The sequence below is a fragment of the Muntiacus reevesi genome, chromosome 1 (assembly GCF_963930625.1).
Source record: "Muntiacus reevesi chromosome 1, mMunRee1.1, whole genome shotgun sequence".
In the NCBI taxonomy this organism is placed as follows: Eukaryota; Metazoa; Chordata; class Mammalia; order Artiodactyla; family Cervidae; genus Muntiacus; species Muntiacus reevesi.
This window is the reverse complement of record NC_089249.1, coordinates 283,856,680-283,871,511: the sequence shown is the minus strand read 5'-3', so window position 1 is coordinate 283,871,511 and position 14,832 is coordinate 283,856,680. Positions and strand designations below refer to the sequence as shown.

The 14,832-nt window shown below is 41.3% G+C and overlaps 1 protein-coding gene across 1 annotated transcript in view; it reads right to left on the bottom strand.

Annotated features, from left to right (window-relative positions):
* The window catches only part of MAN2A1 (mannosidase alpha class 2A member 1), a 191,308-nt gene that overhangs the window by 34,506 nt on the left and 141,970 nt on the right, over positions 1–14,832 (bottom strand). Inside the window, exon 16 of the mRNA XM_065923691.1 lies at positions 14,511–14,625. Coding sequence (XP_065779763.1) covers positions 14,511–14,625 — 115 coding nt within the window. The remainder of the gene's footprint in view (positions 1–14,510; positions 14,626–14,832) is intronic.

Below are 14,832 nucleotides of genomic sequence, written 5' to 3'. Positions count from 1 at the left end.
TCTGAACTGTCACAGACACTTTAGAAGCCAATAAAATAATATACATTAAATATTAAAGTCACATACCCTAATTATCTCTTATCTACCTTAAATGAACAGCAATCATGAGCACAAGGATATTTACAGTGCACTGGTGCCAAGAGTAGAAATATGGGGAAACACACCAGATGCCCACTAACAGGCAAATGAGTAATAAATCCAGGTAGGTACATCCATGCTATGGAATGCTCTGCAGCAAATGCAAAGAAAGAGGCAACTCTCTGTCCCAGCAGAGGAGCTGATGGAGAAAGCAAGCAGAGCATCTGTACAGTCTGATAAACTTCATGCTCAAAACAGACACAAATACAACATATTTCTTTGGGGGTGTGTGTGAGAGAGAGAAAAGGCCCACATATCTGTATTACCTGTCTTAAGTGGTGGACAGAGGACAGGAACAGATTTCAGAGAGATTTTGTGTCTATGCTGTTGTTGTTGCTCAGTCGCTCTGTCGTGTCGCTCTGACTCTCTGTGACCCCATGGACCGCAGCATGCCAGGCCTCCCTGTCCATCACCAACTCCCAGAGTTTGCTCAGACTCATGCCCACTGAGTCAGTGATGGCATCCAACCATCTTGTCCTCTATCATTTCATTCCTTCCCTTCCCCTCCCACCTTCACCCTTTCTCAGCATCAGGGTCTTTTCCAATGAGTCAACTCTTCGCATCGGGTGGCCAAAGTTTTGGAGTTTCAGCTTCAGCATCAGTCCTTCCAATGAACACCCAGGACTGATCTCCTTCAGGATGGATTAGTTGGATCTCCTTGCAGTTCAAGGGACTCTCAAGAGTTTTCTCCAACACAGTTCAAAGCATCAATTTTTCGGTGCTCAGCTTTCTTTATAGTCCAACTTTCACATGCATACATGACCACGGGAAAAACCAGAGCCTTGAGTAGACAGACCTTTGTTGGCAAAGTAATGTCTCTGCTTTTTAATATGCTGTCTAGGTTGGTCATAACTTTCCTTCCAAGGAGCAAGCATCCATTACTTTCATGGTTGCAGTCACCATCTGCAGTGATTTTGGAGCCCAAGAAAGTAAACTCTGTCACTGTTTCCACTGTTTCCCCATCTATTTGCCAAGAAGTGATGGGACTGGATGCCATGATCTTAGGTTTTTGAATGTTGAGTTTTAAGCCAGCTTTTTTATAGCATGTGAAATTTTTGTCAAAAGAATGTGTACACACAGTCATAAATACTATGTATTTGCATTTTATACATAAAAATAATTTTAAGCATTTTTTTAAAGAATATTTTCTGAGGCAGGGAAAAAAATGAAACTAAGTAGGCAGGAGGTGCGGGTCAGAAGCAGCGCCCTCTGCCGTCTGCTGCTCAGCACTGCTTTAGGAAATCAGGCAGCGCGGTCCGTTGTGTATGGACATGCACTTCCAGCATGTCCTCTGGGCCTTAAAGAAGAGGTGGGCCCAGCAGCCTGGAAGGTCTCATGACTGGGTGCTGCAGACAGACGGCCCGGGGCTGTGGCTCTGACAGCAACCTCTGGAGAATCCCAGGCATATCTCCTCCGCACATGAACTCTGGACCAGCCAAGTTCAGCTCCCTCCACCTGTCTAGACTACCTGACTCTAGCAGTTCTGAAATGCAAAACACACTCTTCCAAGGACATGCCTGATAAGTCAGACAGCTCTCTCATGACGGTGAAACAGTGACAGGAACAAGAGGCAGCAGCTTGGGAGAAAGAGCAAAAGACAGCCTCACTCACAGTCCAGTGAGAATTCAGGACCGTATTTAGGGGCAGTCACTATGCGCTGAGGACAAGTCATCAGATCAGACGGGAAAACAGCAACTGGCCCACCCCCACCTGGAGAAACGAACAGCGGTGACGGGGGCCCCGAGGGAGGTGTCTAAGCGACCAAAGAGGAGCTAACTGAGATCTGACACAGACAGGATACCATGCAGAGTAAGTCCTGAAAGAAACCCACCCACGATTTAAAGCAAGGTCTTCAGTGACTGTCCTTAAATCGCTGGCTTTGGGGCAAAAATGGAACCTTGCGCTCAATCTGCTGTCCTCAACAGAGGACTGGGCCCTCACAGCAGAACAGAAGCAGGACAGGAAGAGCTGTCCTGAGAAACTGGGGCTTCTCACTTTGAACAGCTCCCCTTCAATCTGGGGAGTACTTTGTTTCATATTTAAGTGATCGAAAGTTGAAAAATAATGTTCCTGGTGTGTGCTTACTTTGTGACACTGCTTTTGCAAACGTATCCAACCTAACTGGGAACTGACACATGGTTATCACTAATAATTAGCACATACTGCTTAGGGAGGCACATACATCTAAATGACAGTTCTCACAACGATGACACATTCAGTAGGTCAGCAGGAGATGATGTTTCTTTAAAGCAATTATTACCGTTACTTTATTAAAAAAAAAAAAAAAAGTACTCCTATCTGAATGTACCAAGAATAGAAATGGCAGTAATTCCCACAACCAGATGACCTTTTTCTTCATGTTGACTAACTCAACTTATCATCCATTACAAGATCTAATTTATCCTCTGAGCTACGTGGTGATTCCCAGATCTGTAAAGGTTCACAGTGATTATTTCTCCACAAGTGAAAATTTTAACATCACTTTCATGAATACAAAGTTTACTAAATTTCACTCCAAGACTCAAATTTAAGAAAACGATAACGCATCACTGTGTTTCATTCATAAAGCGCTAGATAAACAACTACCACTACTTACTGGTCAACTTGTCATGAGCTAGGCACTAGTCAACGTATTTTATGCTTTTCATCTCACGAACTCTCAAAACGACGCAAAAAGTAAAGGCATACTAGGAAAGGTACAACATTTTGATCACACAGATTGTAAATTCTGGTTAAAGATTATACCAATTAGGTATGCTATGGGTGAAAAAGCCCTAATAACTGAAACACAGACAACAAAACTAGGAAGCTGTCTCTTTTCTTTTTTTCCCTCTAATAAACACTGATTTTAAGAAACAACATGCTTTCCTGGAAGCCTCATTTTGGAGGAACATCACAACTACATCACTAACATTCTTTCAAACCCCAAACAGAATCAGTCTCACTAACCCGCACTTCTCCAGAAGGTGAATAATAGCTCATGACCTGCATGACAGGCGTGGGCTGGCCTGGTGCAGGCAGGGAGGGATGCTGCAGGACTCTCATGTCTGTCTGCCTCCACACTGGAGGCACGCTGGAGTCGCCTACTTCCCCTTCTCACAAACACGCTCTTTTCCAAGCCGCCTTTAGAGAGGAAAATCAGATTTCACGGACACAAACCTGCCATGCAGGCTTGTGATTCCTCCTTTTTTTTCATTTGTTTTTATTAGTTGGAGGCTAATTACCTTACGCCACACTTTGACTATTCCTTCCCCTAACTTACCCCACCCACCAAAGGAAGAACAAAAAAACACACAAAAAACAAAGGCAGGCGCGTTCCTCTTACACCCTAACTCCAGTGGGGCTGACAGAGACAATTCAAGGACTGGTGTCTGACTGAACCTTAATGACCAGGAACAAAGACTTTTTGCAAAACACACGGTTTCCAATTGCTGGCTTTCAACAAAATTGAAGGTTACCTAATAACGTTGTCAGACAGTACATCATTAAAAATAATTGATCAATGTTTGGCAATAGATCACTGTGATTTATGGAATATAACTCTGAAGGAATTCAAGGAATTAGATGATACGCCCATAACTAAACTCCTTCTATTCCCACCTACTTATTTATGTTTGCAACATTCCTTTGCCTTAAATTTATAAGAACAAAAAATAAGAATAAAATCAATGATGAAACTTATCTCACTCTAGCAATAAGTAACATTCACCAATGAAGGTATAAACATTTAGGATACTAAAGGTACAATTCATCTCAATAAGAAAAATGTTTCTATTAAAATTTATAAAATAAATTATCAAAATGGTAATATATATATTAATTATATGTTCTGATCAATTACATACTATTAGTAATAATTTTATAACTCACTCTAGAAGAAATTTAATACTTCGAGTTTTAGGATGACAGAATCTTAAAACATATACATATATACACACATATATACGTATATATATACTTCTTTCAGAAGAATAATGCAAAGTTGACCAATAATAAGACTCTTCAGTATAAAGTATTAAACTGAGGTAAAATTTCGTGGGGGAAGTAGAATGGAAACATGAATTCAAGGAGAAAATGATATGAAATTTACTGTTAAGAAGGGCTTGTTCAGACATTTCAAAAATGCATGATTTAGTATCAAACTGCTATGCACTGGATACGCTTATTTTAAAATGGCAATATTTACAATGTACCAAATATAACATCCTTTGCAAAAATTTAAATGTATAAAGAAAAACTAGATGTCAACTTACAAAAATGTAATGGACATAGATTCTTCAAATTCTTATAAGAACAAGGGAATTTGACCTCAACAAATCCACTTTACACCTTGTGATATTCTTTTCCTCTTTTCTGTCCATTCAAATTACATTTCTCCAAGACTAAGCCTCTCAAAAGATCACTTTTTAAAATCAAATCTTCCCCAAACCTCCAATGACTTACTGTGCAACTGGGCCTGCACCTCTTAAAGGAGATACAACACTCAGTATGTGCCGGGCTTTAGGTACATTAGCTCAGTTAATCCTCCAACGCTCTGAGGAAGACTTACTGTCACCATTTGCAGGATAATGAAACCAAGACCATGCAGGTCATAACCTGCACAAGGTCAAACAAAGCTGGTGTGAGAGCCGGGAATGAGAGGGGCATGGGCTATCTCTGGGGCCTGGGCTCTTAACCATCACACTTCCCCTGCATGTCCCATCCTGGCCCCTTCATCTCAGTTTAGCTGAACACACATTTGTGGGACATGATGCTATTTCCTGTTAAGAAGCTATTCCTTCGATGCAGCAGCTGCTGTCAAACAGCCCCCTCAAAGGTTATCTTTAACCTCTGAGTTCTGAATCTGTGCAACCAGAACATGTGTATAGCCCCTTAAAATAGCCTTCCCTTTCAGGCCTGTAGGGAATAATCAGATTCAACACACAGCTACTTATTTCATTTTTTTTAAGTTCCAATTAACAGGAAAAAAAAAAAATCCTTAGCAGTCAATTGCATATTATGACATTCCAAAAATGTTTTAATTACCTAAGTCTGCCTAGCCATAACTTACTTAATGCTTTTTACTCTTAAATCAAGCTAAATATGGAATGTAGTCCTGGGAAAAATGAGAGATTGATTGCAAACCATTTTAATATCCTCATGAATCTTTTTATGGAAATAAAAACAATTTCAGCGAAGCTCTGAGACGTTGTTTGTTAAGTGAAAGGACTCCAGGAATGAGGCCCCAGACTCAAGCATCCTTAGAAAATGAATTTAGAAGCAAGGAGTCAGTTCAGCTCAGTTCAGTTGCTCAGTCATGTCCAACTCTTTGTGACCCCATGAATTGCAGCACGCAGGGCCTCCCTGTCCATCACAAACTTCTGGAGTCCATTGTCCGTTGAGCTGGTGATGCCATCCAGCCATCTCATCCTCTGTCGTCCCCTTCTCCTCCTGCCCCCAATCCCTCCCAGCATCAGGGTCTTTTCCAATGAGTCAACTCTTCCCATGAGGTGGCCAAAATATTGGAGTTTCAGCTTCAGCATCAGTCCTTCCAATGAACCCCCAGGACTGATCTCCTTCAGGATGGATTGGTTGGATCTCCTCGCAGTCCAATGGACTCTCAAGAGTCTCCTCCAACACCACAGTTCAAAAGTGTCAATTTTTTGGTGCTCAGCTTTCTTCACAGTCCAACTCTCACATCCATACATGACCACTAGAAAAACCATAGCCTTGACTAGACGGACCTTTGTTGGCAAAGTAATGTCTCTGCTTTTTAATATGCTCTCTAGGTTGGTCATAACTTTCCTTCCAAGCAGTAAGTGTCTTTTAATTTCATGGCTTCAATCACCATCTGCAGTGATTTTGGAGCCCAGAAAAATAAAGTCTGACACTGTTTCCACTGGCTCCCCATCTATTTCCCATGAAGTGATCACTGAGGAAGGCTTTATCTCGCCTTGCTATTCTTTGGAACTCTGCATTCAAATGAGAATATCTTTCCTTTTCTTCTTTGCTTTTCACTTCTCTTCTTTTCACAGCTATTTGTAAGGCCTCCTCAGACAACCATTTTGCCTTTTTGCATTTCTTCTCCATGGGGATGGTCTTGATTCCTGTCTCCTGTACAATGTCACAAATCTCCGTCCATAGTTCATCAGGTACTCTATCAGATCTAGTCTCTTAAATCTATTTCTCAAAAAAAAAAAAAAATCTATTTCTCACTTCCACTGTATAGTCATAAGGGATGTGACTTAGGTCATACCTGAATGATCTACTGGTTTTCCCTACTTTCTAACATTTCAGTCTGAATTTGGTCTTGTTTTTGCTGACTGTATAGAGCTTCTCTATCTTTGGCTGCAAAGAATATAATCAATCTGATTTCGGTGTTGACCATCTGGTGATGTCCATGTGTAGAGTCTTCTCTTGTGTTGTTGGAGGAGGGTGGTTGCTATGACCAGTGCGTTCTCTTGGCAAAGCTCTATTAGCCTTTGCCCTGCTTCACTCTGTACTCTAAGGCCAAATTTCCCTGTTACTCCAGGTGTTTCTCGACTTCCTACTTTTTCATTCCAGTCCCCTATAATGAAAAGGACATCTTTTTTGGGTGTTAGTTGTAAAGGGTCTTATAGGTCTTCATAGAACCATTCAACTTCAGCTTCTTCAGCATTACTGGTTGGGGCATAGTCTTGGATTACCGTGATATTGAATGGTTTCCCTTGGAAACGAACAGAGATCATTCTGTCATTTTTGAGACTGCATCCAAGTACTGCATTTCGGACTCTTTTGCTGACCATGATGGCTACTCCATTTCTTCTAAGGGATTCCTGCCCACAGTAGTAGATATAATGGTCATCTGAGTTAAATTCACCCATTCCACTCCATTTTAGTTCTCTGATTCCTAGAATGTTGACATTCACTCTTGCCATCTTGTTTGATCAGTTCCAATTTGCCTTGATTCATGGACCCAACATTCCAGGTTCCTATGCAATATTGCTCTTTACAGCATCAGACCTTGCTTCTATCACCAGTCACATCCACAACTGGGTGTTGTTTTCACTTTGGCTCCATCTCTTCATTCTTTCTGGAGTTATTTCTCCACTGCTCTCCAGTAGCATATTGGGCACCGACCGGCCTGGGGAGTTCCTCTTTCAGTGTCCTATCATTGTGCCTTTTCATACTGTTCATGGGGTTCTCAAGGCAAGAATCCTGAAGTGGTTTGCCATTCCCTTCTCCAGTGGACCACGTTCTGTCAGACCTCTCCTCCATGACCCAACCGTCTTGGGTGACCCACACGGCATGGCCTAGTGTCACTGAGTTAGACATGACTGTGGTCCTGTGATCAGACTGGCCAGTTTTCTGTGATTGTGGTTTCAGTCTGTCTGCCCTCTGATGCCCTCTGGCAACACCTACCGTCTTACTTGGGCTTCTCTTAGCTTGGACGAGGGGCATCTCCTCATGGCCGCCCCCTGACCTTGGCCGTGGAGTCAAGCACCAAAGACACTTCACGGGAAGGCAAGCTTTGTGAAGCCACTTCAGTGGCAATACCTACTGACCATCTAGTCTTTCTCTCTTAAGAACTTACAGGACAAACTCAAAGTCATTCTAGTTTGCTTAGAGGCGAAACTAAAGATTCAGATCTCTAATTCCCAAGGTGAACTCTCTTAACATGTTTAACTGGATAAAGTTCATGTCAATTCTCTGAAAGTTAAGGGTCATGTTATGAATCCATTTAGAGTATATATTCAAAACAAAAGGAAAACTAAGCAAGCTCTCTTTGATTACCAAATATGCCGGTGGAAGAAAACTATCCGTCATTCCAGCCAAAGGAGAATCTTCTCTTCCCGGCGTTTTGATGGCAGTTCATCACATTTTACCCCAGGCTACTCTATTCTTTCTTAGCCAAAATCCATCACACGCCACACTTTTGTAACACGATTGGTGGAAAACAGGAAATAGTATTGCATTTACGATATTTCTCCTAAGGGTTTAACCATGGTTTACACTGATATACTCACTCACTCACAAATACTTGCCTAGGAGAACAAAGTTCTGAGGGAGGGAAAAGCCTTGAGGGTATATATTATAACAGATCTGAGACCCAAACGTCATGCCAGGAACTGTGCACGCCTCACTGGTAACCAACAGCAATCTAACTCTTCAAAAGAGCAGTTGAAAAAAAATAAAATTAAAAAAAAAAAAAAAAAACACAAAAAAACAAAAGAGCAGTTGATGCCAGAAAACCAGGGCACCAAAGTCTAATAATTACAACTCTGAAGACAAATGAAACTAAACTAGTGAATGCCACTCACTGATCGTCACTGCAAGACAGGTATGTTTTTGTGACGGCAAAATATCAAATTACTATAACACAGGGAGGTATAGGGCTTTTGGCTTGTGTGATAGTCTATCTTCTAATCCAAGCTTAATGATATAAGCTAAAGTAGCATATTTGGTAACACTTAAAGCTTCAGTTTAATGAAAGATGATTACACTATAATAAAAAATTAATCCCCACCTCTTTCACCAGTTCCTCCAGAAAAATGTTATTTTCTACAAACAAAATAATCTTTTCGAAATCATGAAATGCTCTAAAAGGGTATTTCATTAAATTATGGTCACCAAGAAAAGGGTTTCTTATTTAACTTTTTATGAGGCAAAGTATGATGTTTCATTTGAAATCTCTGAAATTTCTCTGATCTTTTGGAGCTTTTAAAGCTCATGAGCACAAGATTTCCTTTAGTTCAAATTTCTAGGAACCTTTTTGAATATAATGTCTAAACAATAATGGAAATAAAACCACAGTGTTTTTAATAGCTTAAATGATGTTAAAGAGAGACTTTAAACTGCACCACTTATTATTTTCAGAATCTGAAGAGAACACAAATAGAGAAAGTGAAGTTAAATACCAAATCAAGAACAAACCAGAAGCGAGGCTGAACCCAGGCCTCCCAAATCAGTTTGTTTCAAAATCAATAACGACCACACAGTTTATGTAATTTGGGAAGTGTTGCTTAACTTTTGTCCTTGACTTTGTTTTCTGATAAAGCTTAATTTGGGCAAAAGTTACTTTATGGAGAGAAGAAACAAAGAGTAACTTAAAAAGATTTTGAGGAATTTAAATATATATTTTCAGATTTTCATTACCTTAGGTTTTTAAGATAATGTTTCAAGTAAACAGAATTTGAAAGGTTCAATATAACATATATTCAGTAAGCTGGTTTTAGAAAAGGCAGAGGAACCAGAGATCAAATTGCCAACATCCGCTGGATCATCAAAAAAGCAAGAGAGTTCCAGAAAAACATCTGTTTCTGCTTTATTGACTATGCCAAAGCCTTTGACTGTGTGGATCATGATAAACTGTGGAAAATTCTGAAAAAGACGGGAATACCAGACCACCTGACCTGCCTCTGGAGAAATCTGTATGAAGGTTAGGAAGCAACAGTTAGAACTGGACATGGAAAAACAGACTGGTTCCAAATAGGAAAAGGAGTACGTCAAGGCTGTATATTGTCACCCTGCTTATTTAACCTATATGCAGAGTACATCATGAGAAACGCTGGGCTGGAAGAAGCACAAGCTGGAATCAAGACTGCCAGGAGAAATATCAATAACCTCAGACATGCAGATGACACCTCCCTTATGGCAGAAAGTGAAGAAGAACTAAAGAGCCTCTTGATGAAAGTGAAAGAGAAGAGTGAAAAAGTTGGCTTAAAGCTCAACATTCAGAAAACTAAGATCATGGCATCTGGTCCCATCTCTTCATGGGAAATAGATGGGGAGACAGTGGAAACAGTGTCAGACTTTACTTTTCTGGGTTCCAAAATCACTGCAGATGGTGACTGCAGCCATGAAATTAAAAGACGCTTACTCCTTGGAAGGAAAGTTATGACCAACCTAGGCAACATATTAAAAAGCAGAGACATTACTTTGTCAACAAAGGTACCTCTCATGAAAGCTATGTTTTTTCCAGTAGTCATGTATGGAAGTAAGAGATGGCCTATAAAGAAAGCTGAGCATCGAAGAATTGATGCTTTTGAACTGTGGTGTTGGAGGAGACTCTTGAGAGTCCCTGGGACTGCAAGGAGATCCAACCAGTCCATCCTAAAGGAGATCAGTCCTGGGTGTTCACTGGAAGGACTGATGCTGAAGCTGAAACTCCAATACTCTGGCCACCTCATGCGAAGAGCTGACTCACTGGAAAAGCCCCTGATGCTGGGAGGGGTTGGGGGCAGGAGGAGAAGGGGAGGACGACAGAGGATGAGATGGCTGGATGGCATCACCAACTCAGTGGACATGGGTTTGAGTGAACTCCGGGAGTTTGTGAAGGACAGTGAGGCCTGGTGTGCTGTGGTTCATAGGGTGACAAAGAGTCAGACACGACTGAGTGACTGAACTGAACTGAATTCAGTAAGACAATCCATAGTATTAACTCATTTTATGTTTCTTTACTCTTGTTGCTGAGAGATAAGACAATCTTTTGTATGATTAAATGGTTTAGTAAACTAATAGTTACAATATGTAATCATAAAGTATTAATAGTTTTCTTCCTGTCAGCCCCCATTTGTTCTTGGATCCTGAACTTAGTACTAACAACAGACTCTAGTCATTAGTATTCATTCAAATAACTGCACCCTCAATTTAAAGGGGGAAAATTAGTCTATGTCAGAAAATAGATCCATAACTTAAATTCAAGAATAGATATTTGTGTTATCTCAAGAAATTTGCAACCAAAGTCAATTTAAAAAAGCATGGAATTTGGCTGAAATATTTGTAGCACCAAACATCAGGTCATCTGTGTATATACATTCTGATCAATTACTCAAAAGCGTCAGTTCAGTTCAACTCAGAAACTTAGCTTACAAGAAGTCCTACACGAGGCCGAAGTTTAGAAGCATTTCTTAGTACAGACACTTGAGCGTCACGTAACCAAACGCTCTTCAGGCATTGGGAACACCTAGAGAGGCCAGCACCCTGAAGATTTCACGTCTCAGTCACAGGCCTGGAAGTGATTCAATTAAAACCCAGGAAGACAGGATCCAGGCAACCTGTGCCCTCAGACAGCAGTCACGAAACAAGGACAGATGGAGACAGACAGCAGAGGCCACCGGGAAAAGGCTCCACCTCCGCAACTGGGGCACGCTGAGAGCGTCTCAAACACAAACGTGGGAGGGCATACAGTTTGAAAGAAAGCACTTCAGGTGATCTAATATCTCCATTTTCTCCACAGTCTTGGTGGGGAAAAAATGCTCTAGGCTTGAAAGAGTAAAAAGAAAGATTGATCTGTCACTTCGAATAGTTACATATGCTGGTTTCAGGTTCAGCTCAAGCAAGTACACTAAAGCTCATCTGGAGAATCTCTTTAAAGTCACATTTTCTCTAACTTATCCGTCATTTCACATAAACTTCTGAAGCTTCCTGCTTTCAAGCTGCAAAAATCTAACATCAGCTCAATTTGTCCCATCCACTGAGACATCTAGAGGCAATCTGAGGTCTGCATATTTATTTTTTAATTATTATTTTTGTTATGCTAATACTCAAAGTGCCCAGTTCAAAACAACCTGTATTTCCTAACTGACTGGTCAGAGCCAGCCTTGCCACCCTGGAGAGCAGCGCAGGTGTGTGGGGAGTGAGTGACAGCTCTTGCCCTGCTCCTGCCTAAGGGCCGATTAGGCCCTGGGCCTTTCTGACCGCTCAGTGGGGAACAGGGTGGGGGAGAAGGGGTGGAAAGACAGGCACGCAGTTCTGAGGAGGCCTATCTGTTGGGATAAGCAAACAGGCCGAGGCGGAGCATAATAAGTTCCGAGCTGGCTGCTGAAACGCGACAGCAAGCTAAGCTACAGCCACAGAAGTGGAAGAGGGCCGTCGAGTTCACAGAAACCACCTCTGACATGAGACCCAGATCCTGTGGACATCCGAAGAAAACTCAGAAGTTGCACTAGTGAACAAATGCCATTAAACAAAAGCAAAAGCAGTTACGCAGACACCCCTGCTGGGATACAGAGGTTGGACTTTTCTGATGAGCTACTTCAGCATTTCCTCTGAGACATGTCGTTGTTTAGTTGCTCAGTCATGTCTGACTCTTTGCGACCTCATGGACTGTAGCCCACCAGGCTCCTCCGTCCATGGGATTTCCCAGGCAAGAGTACCACAGTGGGCTGCCATTGCCTTCTCCAGGGGATCCTCCAGACCCAGGGATCAGACCTGCATCTCCGGTACTTCCCCTGAGCCCGCACAGAAGCCCGCTCTGAGACACAGCCTGTTCCTCAAAGTCACTGATGAGAAGCGGCAGCACATGGGGCTGCTCACGCAGGTCTGGGCAACGCGCGCCCCGCGCTGCATTCAGGGCAGAGCCTCCGGTTAAAAACAGAAGTCTTAAGCAAATTTAAAAGTAGACAGGCACATCTTCTGTGTGATCATGCTATTTTATATCCGTAAGATGAAACCTTTGGCCATAGCTGAAGACGGAATTTTAGGACTCTCTCAAATGCTAAACAATGGCCTATGCAAGGGTACAAAAGGAAGGCCAAAAACAGTGTTTCTGACTTAAAAGCTTTAACAGATTATTTCAAAACTATAGACTTTCTTGTAGTTTTCAAAGTGTTTGCAGATAATTGCAAAAGACACCAGGTTAGTGTCTAGTATGATTTTCCCTGCCATGCCATCTAGAAGAACTTTCACTTTTTAATTCAACATATGAACCATGGGTTACCCTGAAAATATATCACATAAGTAGTCACATAATGAAGTTTATTCATACCTGAAATTCTAACTGGGTACCTGGAGTATTAGCAAAACAAAAATAATAATTAAAAAATAAATACCCAGACCTCAAATTGCCTCTCGATGTCTCAGTGGGCGAGATAAACTTGAGCTGATGTTAGATTTTTGCATCGATGAGGTTTGAAGTTAAAAAAAAGTTAAAAACAAAGTCAAATTTAGACACTGAAATCTGAAAACTGAACTTAGCTGAATGAGAAATTCCCTGAACAGAGTAGGCTTCTGTTATTGCTTGGCTGTGAATTAGTGTCTGACTCTTTTGCAACCCCGTGGCCTGCAGACGGCCAGGCTCCTCCGTCCATGTGGTTTCGCAGGCAGGAACACGGATGGGGTGGCCCCTTTCTCCAGAGGGCCTCCCCAGCTCGGGGACGGGCCCCCCAGCTCCTGCACTGGCGGCAGATGCTTTACTGCCGAGCCACCACGGAAGCCCAGAGCAGCCTCTGCTTCCCCACGACACCCAAAAGAAACCGTGCCTGCCCATGTACTGTATTACCTGTTTTGAAACACTTTTTGTCTACCTGTCTACAGACTCAGGGAAAGAATATTTTCCTTTTCTAATTTTTTCATCTTAGCTTACAGCAACAAAACATTTACAGTGGCATTTTTATGAGGTCCTTTACTAAGAGATGTGATACAACAGTAAATGGTCTGGTTACTAGGATTAAAATTGTGGTTGGAAAGGTACTCCATGCTAAAAACAGTGAATTAAAAATCAACCAACCTAACTATACAATTCTGAGACTGGGAACCATAGGTCCAGTCATATCGTATGAAAAAACCAGTGCTACTGGTCACAGTTCAGTCTCCAAACATATCAAAGGCCTACTTCTTACCACTTGATTAACAAAGAAGCTGCTTCAATACTGTGCTAAAAGTAATAAACTGCCTGATTTTATATGCTACAAGATAATGAGTTGTAAACAAACAGAATGAATATAGAATATTTTTCTTCTAAAGTTAAATTCTAATAATGTTCACTATGGAAACAAATTCTATATTTGAGGCAGGTTGTGTGTGTGAGAGAAAGGTAGTCAGGGATCCATTAATTGAAAGCCACATTTGATATAATTTCTATTTCCTAAAATAAGAAACTACTCCTTTTTGATCTGAGAAAAGAGCTCATGACTTATGACAGACACCGCAGAAGAAAGAGAAAGTGAAAGTGAAGCCGCTCAGTCGTGTCCGACTCTTTGTGACCCCGTGGACTGCAGCCCGCCAGGCTCCTCTGTCCATGGGACGCTCCAGGCGAGAATATCGGAGTGGGTTGCCATTTCCTTCTCCAGGGGACCTTCCTGACCTGGGGATCGAACCCAGGTCTCCCACACTGCAAGCAGACACTTTACCCTCTGAGCCACCAGGGAAGCCCCAAGAAAGAGAAGATATACAGAAGAAAAAAGAACAAAAACAAAACATGTGTATGTAGGGAGTTAAGTGTTTGACCATTTTTGATTGTTGAAGGGTAAATACCACCATTTAAAGTCAAATGAGTATGATGTCAAGTTTAGACAGATGATTATGTCATCTTCAAAAACCAATTGCTAAATTATTAAAACTGACACAAGAAAAGCAAGAATTCAAGAATCAGTATACATTTTTTTCACAATTGCATTTCTCTGTTTTCTTACCATGTATGTTGTACAGTCGAACTCTGTGGGTAACATGTTCAAAAAAGCAAGTCACGTCCGAATAAAACCTTCCACGTTGCACTATGACAAAGGGTGGTGTTGTGTAAAGGTAAGGCTGAGGAGGAAATCACATTTTTAAGAAAAATGTTTGGCTTTTAATTTTTCCAAGGAATGTTTATTATAGTTTCCAAATTGGCAAATACATATCATGTGATATATGTAATATTAAGTGAAAACCAAACCTTATAAGGTATCAGACTATGCACATGCTGTAAAAATTGAATATATGGTTTTACATTAGACAAAAACTGCTGAAAATAGA